This window comes from Ctenopharyngodon idella, chromosome 13 (genome assembly GCF_019924925.1).
Source record: "Ctenopharyngodon idella isolate HZGC_01 chromosome 13, HZGC01, whole genome shotgun sequence".
Taxonomy (NCBI): Eukaryota; Metazoa; Chordata; class Actinopteri; order Cypriniformes; family Xenocyprididae; genus Ctenopharyngodon; species Ctenopharyngodon idella.
Genome location: NC_067232.1, coordinates 7,824,902 through 7,844,186, shown reverse-complemented (window position 1 = coordinate 7,844,186; position 19,285 = coordinate 7,824,902). Strand labels below are relative to the sequence as shown.

The 19,285-nt window shown below is 39.9% G+C and overlaps 2 protein-coding genes across 24 annotated transcripts in view; both read right to left on the bottom strand.

The window, feature by feature from the left end:
• Positions 1-348: 348 nt before the first annotated feature.
• On the bottom strand, positions 349-10,761 carry synpo2la (synaptopodin 2-like a). 2 transcript variants are annotated; one of them, XM_051918105.1, is made up of 4 exons: positions 10,422-10,761; positions 7,899-8,050; positions 7,042-7,748; positions 349-5,262 (listed from the first exon to the last, which is right to left on the bottom strand). In XM_051918105.1, exons 1-4 carry the CDS (start codon positions 10,521-10,523, stop codon positions 2,651-2,653), a joined length of 3,573 nt encoding a protein of 1,190 aa, XP_051774065.1. In that variant the 5' UTR covers positions 10,524-10,761; the 3' UTR covers positions 349-2,650. The 2 variants fall into 2 exon arrangements, with proteins under 2 accessions (XP_051774065.1, XP_051774066.1); XM_051918106.1 differs by having other exon boundaries at positions 7,042-7,664.
• Positions 10,762-14,043: 3,282 nt separating this feature from the next.
• Positions 14,044-19,285, bottom strand: part of camk2g2 (calcium/calmodulin-dependent protein kinase (CaM kinase) II gamma 2) — a 68,606-nt gene continuing 63,364 nt past the window's right edge. For 12 of the 22 annotated variants that reach the window (XM_051916294.1, XM_051916310.1, XM_051916299.1 and 9 more), the window contains 4 exons: positions 17,844-17,919; positions 17,192-17,286; positions 16,785-17,033; positions 14,044-16,703 (listed from right to left, as the gene is read on the bottom strand). In XM_051916294.1, coding sequence (XP_051772254.1) covers positions 16,801-17,033; positions 17,192-17,286; positions 17,844-17,919 — 404 coding nt within the window. In that variant the 3' untranslated portion in view covers positions 14,044-16,703; positions 16,785-16,800. Of the gene's footprint in view, positions 16,704-16,784; positions 17,034-17,191; positions 17,287-17,843; positions 17,920-18,936; positions 19,069-19,285 lie in introns of all 22 variants that reach the window. The other 10 variants (XM_051916287.1, XM_051916291.1, XM_051916290.1 and 7 more) reach the window with 1 other exon arrangement.

Genomic DNA, 19,285 nt, shown 5'->3' with positions numbered 1-19,285 from the left:
AAACACTGAAATGCTCACTCTCATGTTCCACTACATAACCTGATTTAAATTGAATAGTGGGACATAAGCGCCACCATGTGGTGATTAGTCACCTTCATTGCATAAACCATGTGGTTTTAGTCTTCCTAAAAAGGACACATTAACACTGAAATTTTTTTTAATTTTTTTTTAATAAATTAATCTGAAACATAAACATACCAAAGATTAAACGAGTTTGTCTTTTTCCATAATGGCTTTTTTAATAACTCACACATCATTATGCTTAAGATCATACAAGTGAGACATTAGGATCATGTCTGCATTACATGCAATGGTTTGTTACTTACCATGAGACAGAGACATTTCAGGTAAATTTCAGATATGTTTTATTGAAACTATTGATTGTATTAGAAGTATATGACACTTTCAGTTAGAATCACTTATGTCCTAAAGTTCAGCTGAGCTCATTATAAGCACTGCAAAAACAAAATCACCACAGAGACACTAACCACAAAGTTGATTTTACAAAGACAGACACATTGATCTAATAATTTGTACAACAGCAAAAATTAAGAGAACTAAACAATGTAAAACTTTAGTCTATAAAATAAAACATAACAAACAAACTGGAAAGACAAACAAAATTGTGGCTCAGATTTGAAACACCATGGCCTGGTTTCACAGACTGGGCTTAGATTAAGCCAGGATTATGCCTTAGTTCAATTAAGACATTTAAGTAGCTTTTATAATTGAGCCTTAGGAAAAAAAAAAAAGAAAAAAAAAACTGGTGTGCATCTTGAAACAAAATAATGGCACTGACATATTTTATGATATGTCAGTGCAAGTTGCTTTCAGTTAAAACAGCTCAAACATGCATTTTCGTCTAGGACTAGCTTAGGCCTTGTCTGTGAAACCAGGGATAAATATACTCTGTTTTTGTCAACTTCTTATTCAATTTCAAATTATAATTTAAAAAAAAGAGACATTTTAATAACGAAATATTCTCACCTGCCAGTACTGCAGTCATTATTTATTAATCCTCTCTGTAGATCTAACACACATTAATATAAACCGATTTCCTTTCTTTTAACCTTAATCCATTGTTCCCTTAATGTTACAAGGCCTCAGATTTTTTCTCTAAAGACATTGCAATATTTTTGAGGAACGCATTCAAAAAACAACCCCAATTATCAGCCTCACTGCCACAAATGCCATTCAAATATGTCATGTTGCTTTAAGTATTCTGACTAATTCTAGTAAAGCCAGTTGGCTAATAAACCTTCTGATAATCCTGGACAGTGCTAGTTTTGCACTTTTTACGCCTGTCTTCATGCGTCAGATTTGCTTCAGTGCTCAAATAGCCTACATGTCTGTCTCTCGGACTCTTTCCAACACTGTACCTTTCCAACACTTACTGATTTGACCACTTGAATACGATCCGAAAAAAAAAAAAATTAAAACACAAGATTTTCATTAGTCATCCATTTAATATATCAGTACTGGGATATGAAGACCACACATCCAGCCAGAGCACATTTTAAAGAACTAGCCTGGTTCTCTGTTTATTTTGCTCCTACAAATAGGCTGTGACCCTCATGCACCTGTTCAATTCAGGCTGTGCCAGGAGAGATATCATTTTCAATTGACCTAAGATTGCCTCATTTTCTTAGGTATCTTTTCCATTCTTAAAAATGTCAAGTAGATCAAGGTTTAGCAAAGAAATGACACTTTTGTATGTAAAAGGTGCCAAAAGTCAAATGTTACACATGTGTCTTAAATAAGACATTTTGAAAGAAAATATCTCAAAATACCTCAGTCAGATCCATGTTCTATTTCAGTCCAATCCATGTGAAATGTTTTATAGGCACCATGTCAGAATGTAGTTTTCTTCATCCCTATAAAATTAGGAACACTGCACTGCAAAACCCTATTGTCTAGCAGTCACTGACAAATGAGTACTCTGTGACGCATGACTGTCAATAGCTTTACAATATTACAGAATTACATTTTGTATTTTACTTGTTAGAACCCTTTTTACTGCTGTAACCTGATGTATGAATGAAACAAGATATGCAATGAGAAAAAAAAAACAAAGAAAAAAAAAAAAACAATGCATAACTGAACTGATTGGACTGAGAAAAATGGGCATTACATACAACTAGGGAGCCAGACCGAATGTGAGTTTGCTAAAACAATGCCTAATAGCTATTTGGCTATTGGTTAATATCCAATTTGCCCACACAGTCTGAGAGACGTCAGCAGAGTCATTTCAGAGGAAGAGCAAGTTACACTTCGATTGAAGTTTACAAAGCCAAACAATTTTTTTTTTTTTTTTTTCTGATAGATAAATTGTTCACAGTAAGACCAGGATGCATGTAGATTCAATTTTGATTTTACATTTTTTTAACATTGGAGGTTTAAAACATATTGATCAACATTTTGCAGAAATTCTGTATTTTTCAGTTAAGTTTTGAAAAACACTCTCAAAACAATACACCAGTGATCCAAAGCACAAGTTAATATACTCATATGAAATTAAGAATATAATTTCTTTGTTTCTTCAAGTTATATTAAACAGTTGTTAACACGTTGATCATATTTGAAAAGTATGAATTTTGAGCCTGGAACAGAAGCAGATGGTTTAGCTTCTTCCAAATATAAATTAATACTGTCAGTGAGGTAGGGTTCCAGGCCTCCAGACATGGGGCTGAATACCTACTCTTGTTGCAATAAAGCGAGGTTTGGGAACTTGAATTGGAGACTTTAAGGGGTTTGGTGGTAGGGCACTTAACTCAGGGGCACTCTTAAACTGTTTGGCAGCTTGGAGCCCAGAGTAGCTTAGGCTTGACATACTTGACATGGGAGCTGGAGGTGAGTACGGCATTGGGTGAGGGATGGGCACAGTTGAAATTTTGGGGAGCTCTGGGAGGCCTGGGGCCCGTGAAGGTGCTGGAGTTGATTCAGGCACAGGTTCTGGAGGAGGGGACGTCATGTCAGAATGAGAGATGTGCTCCCCAAGGGTGGTCTGTGAACGTGGTACAATCACTGTGGGATTGAGAGTGGGTGCTGACATTGGGGTGGGAGTGGAGAAACGTTTGATTTCATACACACGTGCCGCCTTTACTGGGATCTGCTTGGGTGGTGTCAGAGTGTGGCCTTCCCTCTGTTGCCTCTGGTAGGAGGGGATTGAAGACTGCGTGCCAATGCCGCCACCAAAACTGAACATTGCAGAGTTCAGTTGGTAAGGCTGCCGCCTCATGAAGTCCAAGGCCTTGATACCCTCTTTTGGGACACCATAACTACCCTTACTTCCTTTGGAACTTCCCTCAGACACCTTGGTACCTCCACGCTGTACCCCAACAGGACAGGAAGGAGACAGCAAGGGGTTGTAACCTATTGGTGGAGGGGCACGAACATTAGGGGAATACTTCCATTGGGATGGAGTTGGCGAGGGTTCCGTTGTTTGGATCAAGTCTATGACTGATTGGAATTGTTGGGGTTGTAGAGGTGCAGGCTGCAGATGTGGAGAGTCTACAACAAATAAATCCATGCGACTCTGTCTACGAGCAAACAGCTCTGCACCTTTTCCCTCTGCCTGGGGGATCTGTGACATTTCTGGGATGACCCGTGGCTTAGGAGCCACAGGCGGTGGGACCCTTGTTCTGTTGTCGTCAATGTTGTGGGTAATATTTTCAGGTTCAGAATATACACACCTGGGTCTTTCGTCTAGGTTCTGCACCATAGACAATAGTTCAGGGTTTGGTGAGTTCTTCTTGCTGTCAGGTATCTTAAACATTGGCTTGTACGCACTACGGCGTCGGGCCTCTTGGAGAATACCAGTGCGGCCACCGGTGGAAGAGGTTTTATCACGATAGACTATTGGTGACAGTGAAGTTACAGAGCTTGAAGGGGTCTCAGAAGTTGCAGAAATCAAAGTAGAAGAGGGTTGAGATGGTATTTCTATGGTCTGAGGAGTAACAGGAGGCATAACAGGAGCCACTGCGGTCACCATGTTGTTAACAGGGATTGCAGGAGGAACAGTTGTTTCGCTGTTTATAAGAAAGGTGGGTTCTTGGGTTTGAACTTCGGGAGGTGGCACTGATGCAACCTGGATGTTTTCCACTGAGGAGCAGTGAAGAGCAGGTTGAGAATATGATTCCATGGATACAGAAGCAGGTGGAGGAACAGACTTTCCAGGCATAAAGGGCTGTGTGGGTATCATTTCAGAAGGGATATCTTCACTTATTTGATTCACTGTGACTTGGTTCACAAAGGAGACAGGGGTGACACCCATGGCATGCTCTTCTGATGCTGCAGAAAATGAAGGTACCAGCACAGCCACTGAAACAGGTCTGGGTGTCTTCTTACTGACTGCAGGGCGAAACACGACAGGAGCAGTGGCTGCCCGATTGGTGACGCAGCCTGGAGCAAAAGGACGGGCAGTTCTATTTAACACAGAGATGGCAGGTAGTTCTGGTAGAGGAGTTTGTGGTGGAGGCATCACAGTTTCTGCAGAAGGTACTGACGGATTAGTTTGGGGCACCACAGAGGGGGCTGGCACCATTGTGCTTATAGTATCCCTGTTAACCATAACAGGGAGAGCAGGGATGGCCTGAGGTGTGCTCATCTGTGTCATGTATTGTGTTTCTGCTGGTGGAACCTCATGATGTAGTGTTTTTGAAGGTCTGGCAGGTTTTGGAGCAACTGGTGGTGGCTGGACATTGGGCTTTGTCAATGAGTCTGGTTGTGGTTGAGGTTGCAGAGTCTGTAGTTGAGGAAGTGCTTGCGTCTCTTTCAGTGCAATGCCCAGCATTTGGCTTTGTAACTGTTCTTGTGCAGCTTCCATTTTCTTTGCATGTTCCTCTGCCCTTCTCCTCTGCTGCTCAAACAACTGTGCCCCCTTCCCAGAGGTATCACTCAAACCAGGGCTGAGAGCACCACCCTCTCCTTCCTGACCTCTGGAAGCAGATCTTTTCTCTAGCATCTCAAGATAGTCACTGTCCCATGTGGGGTCTGGTGCAGCAGAGAAACCTTCCTCATCAAATTCTGATTCGCTGCCAGGAAATATGCCATCCTCTTCTTGAGAGTCTTGCCTCATGTCCTCATCAACACTTCCAAAGCTGGTTAGTGTGTATTTCTTAGAGCGTTGTCGGCGCTTTTTAAACATCAAAACACCCTTTGAATGAGGGTTTGGTGCATCCGTCAGTAGTGAGGCGATGGTGCGGCATTTGGACCGAGCTTCTTTCACCTGTTTGTCCGTGATCGTCTCTCCACGATTCAGTTCTGCATAACATGAGATAAAAACATTTGAGACAAAATTAAATTTACACCATTCACTTTATTTAGTCAGATATAGTATTGAATAAAGTCAGCAACATTCTTCTGTCTCATTAGGCCTGTAATAGGGGCCGCTCACATATCGCGTCTTTTGCGCACGCAAATTCGTTATTTCAAATGTAGCCACGCGGCAGGTGCGCTCATAATGGAAGCAACGCGGTCGCGACACACATGCGGTGCGTTTTCCAGGCGCATCGAGATGAAAAATTCTCAACTTTTCAGAATGCTGCGAGCGTCATGTGACAAGAACCAACCGATCAGCTATGGCCTTACCATAACAAAACTGAAAGCTCAGCCAAACAGCTGATCATAGTTGTACAGGGTGGGTTTTATTTCTCATCTCCATCAATATATCTAGTAGTAAAGCTAATGCAAGGGCTAGAAATCAATTAATCCTTTGCTGAAACTTCCTCGTCATTGTGGGGAGCACAGTTCATGGTTGCATAGCAACGACAGACTCCACGGCTTTTCTGTTGTGGAAAGGAGGAGAAAGCTACATGGCCATGCTTTCCACGCGTTTTAGGCGCGATATGGAACGGCCCAATATTGTGCAAAAACGGTGCAGAAACCATTACAGCTTTTCTGTTTCCAAATCATAACCCAATAAAAAAACTGTGTCTTAATCGAAGGATTTTGCAGCAGGGACCGCTCATTATATTAATCTATAGCAATCAGAGAAAAAGAACATGGTGCCAAATTGATTTTTCTACAATAGGGATATGTTTTATTTACCAGTGCTTAATTGTGGTCCCTGAGAAGAGCATAATAATGTTTAGAGTACAGATTAGAGATGTCTTTTGATTTATGACTGTTTATTTATGCTGGTGCTTAAAATGACACTGCTTCAAATAGCTGCAGCTCTGAAGATGCTTGACACTTTATAAAAATGGTACTGTGGGACATGACCCAAACCTAAAACTTATCATTAAGTCTCACCTCTAACCTAATCTCTAAACCTAACCATCATCATAAATGGGAATTAATTGAACTAGAATTAATGTAAATCATGAGGTGTAGCTGTTTCATTGGATTTAATAACTGTTGAATCTAATGTTTGCACTAAATGAATGGTTATCATCATACATATTTTTCATAATCATAGCAAGTAATCTCAGCATAAACACATATGTCAATGTGTTGTTTTACCACCTGATCTGGGATCAACAAACACACATTCTGCAGCTGCAGTCCAGGATCAGTGTCATACCAGTGCCTGGACACTGCATTACTAGTGTCCAGGCACTGGAATGTAAAACCTGTGTACCTAATTAAGCGTATCTGATTTTATGAACACTAACCTGTCTTCTTAAGTATGCTAAATTTGTGACTTGTATTGATGACATTTAAGTGACTCTAAATTTCAGCCAGATGCTGGCTGTTCATATCTGAAAACAATACTGAGAATACTAACAATACTGTCCAGTATTTCAGCTGAGAATCTAGGTGGAGAGGCCTGTGAGGAGCACTGTCACCTGATATGAGCTAGCAGCTGGAGATGCTTATGCCAGCTCATGCAAAGCAGTGCTCAGGTTATCAACCCTGTGAGCTTCAGGACAAATATAGACACTGGTGGGGGCTAAAAGACTCAGCATGATCAACCCTCATCTCTTCAAGGGTTTACATGCAGACAACCACAAGCAGTGACTTTAAAAACACATTTGCAAAGCAAAGCAGGTGTTCATGACAGTAAGCCAATCACAAGAGCAATCATCTTCATATACTCACTTGCTTGTTTTGCTTTATCCATGTATGTTAATATGAGTTCCTCATCCACTGGATTGTCAACTGGCCCAACCATGGGCACCAACTGACTACGAGAGCTCAGCATAAGAGCTTCTTTGGCTCTCTCTGGAGAAACAAGAGGAACGTTTGCAGGCTTCTGAAACCCACTGTCTTCTTCTATTAGCCCTTCTCGTGGGTTTTGGTCATCTGCACTCATGGATGAGGTCTCGGTGGAGGTCTGTGAGGACCACTCTCCATGGGCAGGGGGCTGGTAAATCACTTCTCTGCGGGCTACACCAGGCAATGTGTCTTCCCTCTTATTAGGCCCCAAAAGATTGTACATTTGGGCATCCGAGGCGCTGTCATACCCACTCATTTCTGAAGTCTCTGCTCCCTCTGGTGAGGCTCGGGCAGCCTTGCCAGGTGAATTGCTGGGACTGCGTCGTTTTGGTTTGCGTTGCCTCTCATGAGCAGCCACATCTGCATCGCTGTCCGTTTCTCCATAGTAGGCTTCACTGCCCGGCGGGGAGGTCAGTCCACTGCGTCCAGTCGGGGACATCAGGGTTCCATGGTGTATCTGCCGCACACTGGACTGGTGAGGTCGGGAACTGGATGGTGACATGGCCCTAAGGGTAGCACGGTACTCTTTATCAATGCGGGGAGAAGGAGCTCGAGCAACCAGAACCACCGACTGGAAGCCAGCCGGTGCCCTAATAGACATGTGAGGGAGTAAAATAGCACATGTGGCTCAGAAACAATAGCTCAAAGCAGTCCTGGCTAATCCAATACAATCATTTACTTTCAGCTCCCATTGGAGTTAAACACAAACATAAGAACTGGAAAAGAAAAAGATGGTTTACCTCTTAACTCGTATGTGTAGCGTTCCTGGCATGCTGTCGATCAGGTTCATGACCTGGGCGTGCGACAGACCCCCACAGGAATTCTCATTGATGGACACCAGCTCATCTCCCTCACGCAGTCCAGCCCGACATGCTTTACTTCGCTTACGCACCTACAGGATAAATGTAAGTTGATAATGTATGAATAGGTCAAGAAGTATTTTAAAATGGCCTAGGGTATTTTACATAGAAAAGGCAATCTAAAGCATTGATATTTTTACCATGCAAGAAATCACAATGAGTAATTTAATCAAATGCGTTTACAAAGTTCATGTTTAGCATATATATATATATATATATATATAGCTCTTAAACAATCAATAAATGTTTCTGCTAATAACAAGTGAGAAGATCCAGCAAAAAACATGGTTCATAATATAAATAAATAATGTTTTTTTTTTATTTCAGATAATTTTATCTTAATATTTACAGTATGAATGATGTTGGAAATCAGAATGAAAACCACACAGTAGGCTGACATAGACAGTTAACAGACACTGCCCATGTGCGAGTGTTAGTGTTGTTTCTCAATTGGACCTTGCAATGCCATTGCTCAAACCCCTGTCCTGTCTGTCATCTTACTCAGCACAGGAAGATAGGCTCTGATTTCAGTGATTTTGTTCACAGTGTTCCACATCTTACTGAAGCTGCAATAATCAGTCTATACATACTTAAATTTATACTATAAATATGGACAGTGTGATGTGTTAATGACAATATACTTTACTGTTAAAGCTAGGGTAGGCAATGTTTTTCATAAACACTCTTCATATCCTGAAAACAATCTATAATAGAAGTGGTCTAAATATTGAAGAAAGGAACATATATCTAAAGTGGAAGTCTCAGAACCAAACAATGTTTGTCTGAATATTTGGTCCGAATGCAATGATAGGATGTCCTACCTGCCTGTCAAACATATGTGTTTGCATACCTCCGAGCACAAGATATATCTCGATATATATTAGAAATTGCAACCTATCACATTCTACTTAGAGCTGCTCATGTCCTAGGACTTATGCTTTTCTATGGCAACACTATCAATGCCAAAATCAATCTGCAGCAGTCAGGTGGTATAAGTCAGAGCTCTTTAAGTTGTTTACATTCATTATTATTGTAATGTTATGTGCTTTGAGACATGAGGTAATTTAATGCCGTCTCTCGTGAAGCTTTGCAGACTCTGCTCTGGCTGTGCATGTTCATGTGTTTTGGAGGAGACGTGGCTTTGGAGAGCGCTCTGAAGGGAGGGTGGGATCTTATGCTTTCAAAGCTAGCTTGCTATTGCTAGCCTCTCCGAAATTGCCTACCTTAGCCTTAACTGAATATTTTATAGTATGTGTACTCCTTTGGACTTTGATTGTGAAAAGAAACAGATTAAAGCAACATGGCGTATGGGTCAGTGATCTGGTTTTCTATTTCTGATTCTAATCCTGTACTTGGTTGCCTGTGGTTTTTGAGATACAGCTGCAGAGGTTACAGGTTCAGGGCCTAGTGGTGAACTGGGATCTGGCAACTGCCCTGTTAGTAAACGGCATCTTGTTCTGGGGGAGTGTCCATACCATTAGTTTAATCTAATTGCCTTTTGATGACAAGCATCCAGCTACCAATAAAAAAAACCCAATACTCCTCATGACAGCCAGTATTAATGGATACATCAAACTACCCTGATCAGATAACATTATTATACAGATAGATAGAAAATAGTACAATTACAAAAATCAATGATAACAACATCACCATCAATTAGTATAACTCCTTTATCATTACTTGGTAAATACATTATATGCAGGACATTGTATCCTGTATAAAGAAAACAAAGTCTGATGTATTTGGGAGAAAGTAGACTGATTTATTTGAGAGATGACAAGCATAGTGTGGCATGGGACCAAACTAGATTTAATTAGGGCAAATGTTATTAAATATGACCTGAATCCTCAAAGGCTGAGGACAGTCATGAACTAAAACAGTGTGTAGTACAAAGTTCAACATCCCTAATTTATATTATATTCACTAACATCTGCTATCTGCTAAATAACAGCAGAAATCAACATCACATGATTGATACATGTACTATAGTAACACTTAACACAGCTTCTCATGAACTACTAGTCATAAATTACATATCAAATATTTCAGCTAATTATCATTCAAGTTTGGCTTGTTACTGGTAATCTACCCTTGAATTGTTACTATTACTATTAATGTACAGTTTGTGCTCAAAATGTTAAGGGGGTTGTCTGCAGTTCAGATGGTATTTGAAAGTTCACAGCTCTATGAATCTGCTTTTTTGGTAAAGGATCAGTTCCACACCTCACTCAGAGTGCAGGGGCCTGTGCTTCTGGTATCTATTACATCTTAAGGCTGCTTTAAACATCTTAAGTTTCCTTAGAACTGAAGAATTGTAGGCAGACATACCATTAAAAGTCTTAAAGTGATGACTTAAAGTTTTAAGTTTATTTTATTCTGACGTGTTTCCAGCAGTCATACCTTGGCGACCTGCAGAGGCTTCTGCTGCTCGATTCCTCCCTGTAGTCGGAAGCCCCATGGTGCTCCTCCGGATAGGGTGATGATAACCTCCTCAGCCACCATGGTGCGGTCTGTGCCCTCAGTACGCACGGTCCATGTTATTACAGGGCCCCCTCAGAGAAGACGACTACTACTGCAAGTATATGTCCTGGGGTTCCTTGTAGTTGCCCACCTGAGTTGAGTCTCTCACACAAATACACACTTGAGCACACACAGATCCCCTCCCACACCCTGAGCTAGATGCTGGTGATAGGGGCGCAGTCATAAAGGAAGTTAAAATAGAGAGGGAAAGAGAAGAGATACCCACCGTCTCCCTATGAAGTGGAATCTTGTGTTGGATGAAGGTAGGAACTAGTTTATCACAGCTGTGCTGTCACTCAAAGAGCTGGCTTGAAAGGAGGGGGGCGTACATTGCTGATTTAAAAATAGCCCTTTGCTTCTCTTGCTAAGCGGGCAAGCTTTTTAATGACTTCAGAATTGCAACAAGTTACAAGTTAATTTGAGTCTGAAATTGAAAGAAATTACTTGTGTGCAAACTGTTATTGAAAAATTCTTCTTTTCTATAAAGCGTGGTCAAGGAATTAGACTACTGTCAGTTGAGGAGTTCCAGTGTGGTTATTCTTTTCTAGTTGTTATATTATAACATCAGGACCTTCCAATAGTGTGGCATGGATCACAGAGCTAGTTTGTTTTATCATTGATTCTGTACAGATACTGACAGCAGACCTGTTTTCTTGGCATCCGAACTGGGACACTTGTCCAATCAATCTTTCTTTAGACAAGCACACACATGCCTGACCTCAGTGGGAAATTAAAAGAGACTTAGTGACAATTTATTTCCACATACAGGAGTTAGACTTTGATCACTATACCTTTAAGACATAAAAGATATTTTATTGCATTACCAAATGTTCAAAAGTCTGGGGTTAATAAGTTTTTTTTTTTTTAAAGAAATTAATACTTTTATTTAGCACGGATGCATTAAATTGAACAAAAGTGACAGTAAAGACTTTTACAATAAAGATTTCAATTACAAATGTCTGTACTTTCTATTCATCAAATAATCCTGAAAAAAAAAAGTTTCCTCAAAAATATTAAGCAGCACATCTGTTTTCAACACTGATAATAATAAGAAGAAATGTTCAATGAGCAGCAAATCAGCATATTAGAATGATTTCTGGAGGGATCATGTGACACTGAAGACTGGAGTAATGATGCTGAAAATTCAGCTGTGTCATCACAAGAATAAATGACATGTTAAAATATATTCAAATAGAAAACTTTTATGGTCTCTTTCAGGTTTTTAGAAACAGTACATGGAATGTTACTACAGCAATGTGCCGGTTAATACAACATAACATACACACAAAGAAAGATGAAATAACACACCACTTTTTTTTCTTTCAATTTTGATCATCTTCTTATTTGTATTTGACCCCATGGACCCATAACACATTTTAACTTAATACAAAAAAAAAGAAGAAAAAAAAAAAAGTTAAAAACGCTGTAAGCGATGTTAGTTCCAGAAGTTCCACCATACTTAGCCAACTAATAACTACGACCCTTTCGTTTTAACACAACAATGGTACTTTGAAGTGATATCTTTCAGGGAGTAAAATCATTTTCTGCATAGCATTTATAGAAAATTTCTTGAATAATAGGAGGCAGATTCAGACTTGTAACCAGAAGGTTGTGGGTTCCAGTCTCATTACCAGCAGGAAAGGTAGGTGGAGGAGTGAATGAACAGCACTGTCTTCCACTCTCATTACCCACAACTGAGGTGCTCCAGCAAGGCACCTAACCCTCCCAAACACTCCCCAGGTGCCACAGTTTCTCTATATATGAAATATGAAAACTCTAAATATGAAAACTTTAGCCCAATGTGCATTTTTTAAAGCGCTGACAGGAGTCACATGATAGCTTGCATGGCTGAACAGGAATGTGTTTATTTCTAAGAACATTTTGATTATTGATGTGTACCATCACAAACTGAAAATTACATTTCATCATGGGGCATTTCTAATGAAACAGTAGGCTAATACTGAATCTGGAGATCTGGTCTTGAGTATTGTTTTTAAAACGAATTCATTGCATGGCTTAAGACTAAAGAATTTAAGATATTATAGAAAAATACATACCTGCTTCACGTTCTTGGCGCTTTTTCTTTTTCTGCTCTGGATGGATAGCTTTGTTTGGAAGCCATAGCTATACATCAAGATGTATGACATGTCATTGCCTGCTGCATTGCATGTCCGAGTCCAAAAACGGTAATTAAATAAATACAAACATTAAGTATTAAAAGGATAGTTCACCCAAAAATTATGCCATGATTTACTCACCCTCAAACCATCCTAGGTGTATATGACCAACTTCTTTCAGACGAACACAATCAGAGATATTTTTAAAAATATCCTTAGTCCTCCAAGGTTTATAATGGTTGTGAATGGGGGGCTGCATTTTGAACAAAAAAAAAAAAAAAAATGCATCCATCCATAAAACAGTAATCCGTACGGCTCCAGTGGGTTAATAAAGAAGAAGAGATGCATTTTTGTAAGAAAAATATCCATATTTAAAACTTTATAAATTCATATAAATTGCTTCCGGCGGACGACCGTACGCATACTGCGCAACTCAACTGGCGCCAAATGAGCAACCCCCTGACCTGATGTATGACGCAGGATGTAGGAGTATTGTAAGCTTAGACGCATCTCACGGTTCAAACAAATAGGGCTGTGCAACAAACTCAAGCTCCTCTTCTCTTAGAGGATTTCGATATGACATTTCTCTTTACATTTCTTGTTTTAGACTTCTAATTCATGACCGGTGTTTTGTTTTGCTCTCTCCTCTGCGCTTCCACGTTCGTCATAGCGTTCGGGTCAAAGGATACTCTTCCGCCCAAATCAACTCACGCAGTATGCGTACGGTCATCCGCTGGAAGCTAGTTATTTGAATTTATTAATTTTTAAATATGGATATTTTTCTTACAAAAATGCATTGCTTCACTTCAAAAGACCTTTATTGACCCACTGGAGTCGTATGTATTACTTTGATTATGGATGGATGCATTTTTTTTGTTGTTGTTCAAAATGTGGCCCCATATTCACAGCCATTATAAACCTTGGAGGACTAAGGATATTTTAAAAAAATATCTCCAATTGTGTTCGTCTGAAAGAAGATGGTCATATACACCTAGGATGGCTTGAGGGCGAGTAAATCATGGAATAATTTTCATTTTTGGGTGAACTAACCCTTTAAGGTATATAGTAAAAGGTTTCCACATGTCTCTTCTAAAGTTTAATTCGCATACACATTTGGATAATATAAAAAAAATATTTACAGTAAATTACCATCATATTTACATTATCTTTGAGAGCGGCCCTACGCAACTTGCGTGACACAGAAACTGCCTTGACTACTTTGTCTTGTGCTTGCGTAATTAAGTAGGTACTGTATGCTTCAAATGCAAGCTGAGCGGGAGACAAAGACAGTGATGTTGAAATTATCTTTTATTAACTGCTTCCAAATGTTTCAATAATAACAAAGCTATGATGGTTTAACAACATTCAAACAAACACTTGATAGATTAAATTCATAGTTTTATTAATTGTATGGTCATGCAAAAAAAATCCAGCATCCAATTAAACCTCAGAGTATAATCATATGTAGTCCCATCATATATGGTTACAATGCAAAAAACTGACAAGAATGGGGCAACATACCAAGCTAAAGCTTTGTTAATCTCTTTTAGTCAATTTCTTTACAAAATTAGCATTGGGAACCATATTTCAGAGCCACATTTCATTTACCTTGAAGATGCAGGTAATATACACATATTTCAATTTTAGGTAACACAGACAGTGAAAATCATTACAAGAAAGTTACACATGCATATTTTCCTTCTGCTGAACTGCATATATGGTTTGGTTGTGGGAGTTATTTAGTTCAGGAATTATTCACTTAGCATACAAAGGCGTTTGTACCCATCTAACAGTCATAAGAAATACAAGAACTATAATCTCCTGCATCTGGAAACACCTCTTAACCATTTATATTTTTTATGTAAGTTTAACAGACTAAACTGCACTTTTTTAAACAAGAACACTCTCATATCTGAGAGGACACACTATGAGTGAAGGAGGTGGCCAGAGACTGGCTGATCACACTGTTAGAAGACACACTGCAGCAGGGGGCAACAGAGAGCGCAGTATGAAGGTATGGCAGACATCACAGTGCCAGACGGTTTCATCTGTGGACAAGTAACAAGATGCCGTAGGGCAGGAGTACTCTCTTTCCTCCCTTTTTTCAACATATAGACTTGGGTGCAACATTTGCCCAACTTTAAAAGGTAATATGTCACAAGAAATGGCTTAGCACAGAGTAAAGGTGGGGGGGAACAGCAAGCCCCCTAGGCATCACAATTCACACACAGGATTTTACATAACACGGTCAAGAACAGTGTTCCGATGTATGACAGTCACAGGTAAACTTTAAAGGGAGAACAATGTGTCCATGTGCTTTAACACACCCAAACTGACATTTTTTTAACAAAGTTTGTTTACTGTGTGTACTGAAAGTCTGTGAGTGTACGTGCATCTGGATGAAGACGACTGGCTAAGCGTTCAAATCATCCCTCATCAATGATATGCATTAGTATTTACAGGTTATACTGGAAAAAATAAAATAAAACAAGATCCTAAACAAATCCAACATACCCAGAACAGATTCTGCCACAAGATGGACCCCAAAACACCCTGGAACTGCATTCATCAAGTCATTTTCATTCAGTTCCCTGCCTGTAGATACTCAGGTGATCACTGTTTTACCAAAACCACAATCAAGTCACTATGTATGATGATGAGACCACATAAACAGTGCCAGAACAAGTGTTCAGACACTCCTGGAAGGGTAATGTGACAGTTTGGGTCTTCTTCTAGAGTGTGGACCCCTATGGATGGATTTCATAACCTGAAGTTGCAAAGCAGTCCACAAAAAAAGTGAACAGAACAGCATAGAGTCTCAAGCTTATGTGCAAAACAGTACAGGCCATTTCAATTTTTCCTTTTTCGACATGCTTATAGTCTACAAAATGATATGCACAGCAGCTGGAAGCATAAAAGGGTGAGCCGAGTAACTGTGAGGGAGGGCGAGGGTTGCGAGCATGTTTGTGTGTAGTGTTTAGCGCCCCCTGGGGACCAAGAGACGTACAACAAACTTGAATCAAAGGAAGTGAGAGTTCTGCAACTTCAGGTTCAGAGAGCCGGGAGGTTATGGGTGCAAACATACACGAAGGCAAGTAAACCAACCCAATTTGAGTTTAGGCCTCATGTGGAAGTGTGTGGAAAGAAGATCTACGCAAAACACTACATAGCAACAAGCATCTTGAACCCAAGAAAGAACATTTATACTTGCACTAACACACACACATCTCCCCACCTTTTTCCCCCGGACACCACAGACTGTTTTGTCCTTCCTCGTTATAAATATCTATTTATGCACAACTATATTAAATCCTGTCCCACTTTAAAACATTGTCTCGAAAACACAAAATACTTTCAAATACAGCATCATTCAAAAGATTAAAAATCAATAAATCCACAAAAACAAGACAGAAAGCCAGAAAAAAAAAAATCTTCCCCAACCCCATTTCCCCCTTTCAATGAAAATAAAAGCAACATTAAAACATCCTCTTCTCAAAGTCTAAGAGTCTACACTTTGGTGCGTCGTTCCCTCTGATATGCCATGCCATCACATTCTTTGTGTAAAAAAAAGAATAACAAAACAGAAAAATGTTTTCTTAAACGTAATAAACTCACACCATTTACCCTTAAAATGGCGCGTTCTCTTCAAAAATTCACATTTCTGATTCTAACTTCCATCTCTACCAGCTGTTAATTACACATGTGAAGATCTCAATATTTTACAATATATTATTAATACTTTAAACACCATTTCCGAATGTTGGGCAGCAGAGATTATGGGATTATGGGTAAAGACAATACAGCGCCCCGTGTGGGCATTAGAAGCATGCAGCATCCAGAAGGCAGGGCTGCTGCCGTGGCCGCCCGCCCCACATCTAGCTAGAGTTGGACTGAAGTGGTGGCCACTTTTAAATATATTTCTTAGTTGTGTAAATTTTTTCCCTCACTTTTTCAAAACTTCAAGAGGTTCTCTTCTGGCCGGGCTCCAGGCGGCAAGACGTGCACGGAGAAGAAATGCTCCAATCAGCTTTAGTATTCAGGCATGCTAAGGGAGAGAATATAAAAAATGCTAAATAATATTTCACTTGTTGTGTTGACACCAAGATGTCCGTCAATCAGTATATACCTTTGCCCTGTGTGGTTCACTGTAGAGGTGCGGCAGGCGCTCCGGAACAGTGGAAGTGGATGTTGAGCCACTTGGCATCTCGACGGTGCCACACACGCGTCTCCTCCGACTGGCTGCTGCGTGGCCGGCCCTGGCCGTCGATATACTGCGTCAGTCGGATGTAAGCGATGCAGGCGGCGTCCTCTCCAATTAGGTGCACGTGAGGATTCAGGATGGTTGTGTGCACAGGCTTACTGTTCTTGCTCAGCACTGTAGTCAAACACAGGCAGCAGACAAAGGTACCATTCAACTCAAGTGAATTTGCTTCTAACTATTTTATGGAGCATGAAAGTATGTTATTCATATGTCGTACAACAAATCTATACAGCTTTATTGCATATTAGTACATTAAAAAGCATGGGGCCTACAATTCTCAAAGTAGAACTTATGGAAGTCCATTCCCTCGACCAGGTTTCCAAGTGCCTCAGGCTCAAAAGAGGTCAGACCAGGGTCACAGATTCTCCTGGAACAGTAAAGGTTACACAGATCACAATGCAAACCACTTTTCAGTTCTGACTGAATGTAGGGCTTTAATATCCCTTCGATACCTCTGCCAGTCTAATTACCAGTGAAAATACCATATAATACAATAAAACTGTTCCCTTCCTTTCATCAAAATAAAGCATTGACACAAAAGTACAATTTGTGAAACATATTCTACAGAAAATGACTGGTAATTTTAACAGGTTGTTTATTAAAACTAAATATTTCATAAAATGTTTCATTCATGTTGTAAGTAAACATGCTTGTGCTTAAGATATCCACCAAAAATGCTGGGAAAAAAAACAAGATTTTCTCTTGATTACCAGCAATATCAGTTAAGATGCAAAATCTTAACAATGTTCCTATTAATAAATATAAGATATTCTATTTTCTATACATGCCAAATAAACATTTTGTTGGCCATTATTTGAGTGAAAATCTACCAACAAAAGTGCAACACAATCCATAAAATGCTCACAATGTTCGATCAGTGATATGGTACAGTATGTGAAAACAGCATATATAAACAGTACTTACGTGTAAGCTTCAAAATCTCCATTGTTGATGGCCTCAATCAGCTGCTCCGTGATTTTAATGATCTCCTGCTTTCGTGCTGGTGTTTGGAGAAACAGGAGGAAGCACAAGGACACAATCAAGTTTTATCCACATCCATTATTTGAAAACTCCAAACCAACGTTATGCTCCTAGCTGCTCCAGAAATCTCATTCAGCCCAGGATTGTATTGGTTGTGAACTGTCTTTCAATATCTACCCAAACATCCTGATTTTAGCACAAGCAGAGGTCTTGAATGACTTATATTCAATAGTTATTAAATGCTTTTGATTTCAACCAGCTCAGTAACCACAAGCCAACAATAACGTACAAACAATTCACACTTGCATGAGCTCATGTTTCACTAGAGGACTGTTTTGTGTGATGAACTGCAGGGAGTTTCATTAAACCAGAGTGAATGTTAGGATGTCTATTTAGAAAAACATCAAATTCATTATGGCTGCGTTTAACTCCACTTTTAGACATACACTGGTGAACTTCCCTAAGCACTTCCCCTCGGGGAATACCTGCCACCATTTTGAAGTGCGTTCAGCTTCGTCGAGTGGGCAAGGCAAGTGTATTTGGACCGAGGAAGCGAGTCTACTCGATATGTACACTTCAGGCAGATCCATAGACCACAATGCACAGCAGATTGTGCTTTATTTACCCCACCCCACACAACTCTAGTGTATGATATTGGAGTTATTTTGACATTTAACTGCATAATACTTGTAGCTACCTTAAGTTGACTGTTATATTTTATTGTATTGTTATCATTTTTGTTTGTGTCATTTTTTATATTTTCTTCAACAGCCCAAGCATACATACAGGCCTATAGATTGGTGCATAAAAACAAATTGGAAAAAAAACTGTAAATAATACATCAGCTCCACTGAGGATTCCAAGTGATCTAGGGTTTAGGGCAAGGGTTCTGCCAGTAGTGGGCACTTGTGAAACGTAAGCAATGACATACATGCGAGGGAACAAGACAGACGGAAGTTAGCAGTGGAAGGGCATAAAAAATTGGATTTAAACGCAGCCTATATCTCTGTCACTAAATCAACAGTCTAAGACTTACACTGCTGCCTGTGCACGCTGCTGCCCCCTGGTGTTGTGGAGGCTGGAGCAGGTACAGCAGGCTCTAAATCAGGGCAGGAGCTCTGACCTGAACTGTTCCAAGCAACATTCTTAACATCATGTGGCGGTTCGGCTGCAAGACAACAGCACAAATAAACAAAACTGCAACTAAGCACACAGAGATGCTAGGCCACAGCAAACCATAAGTCAAAACGAAACAATACGAAAAGTGAGTACTAAACAGAGACAGGCTATGTTTGGAATAGTATACTACCCTACTACTATTGCTACAGCTGCATGTATACTGTGCACAATATGCACATTTTCTGTATGCATAGTTGACCTAAATG

Excerpts from the sequence above, each read along its gene's own strand:
- synpo2la (XM_051918105.1), bottom strand. The coding sequence starts at position 10,523 with ATGGTGGCTGAGGAGGTTATCATCACCCTATCCGGAGGAGCACCATGG. Across the intron at positions 8,051-10,421 it reads AGCCTCTGCAGGTCGCCAAG|GTGCGTAAGCGAAGTAAAGC; the intron begins GTATGACTGCTG and ends TTTATCCTGTAG. Across the intron at positions 5,263-7,041 it reads GGATAAAGCAAAACAAGCAA|AACTGAATCGTGGAGAGACG; the intron begins GTGAGTATATGA and ends CATGTTATGCAG.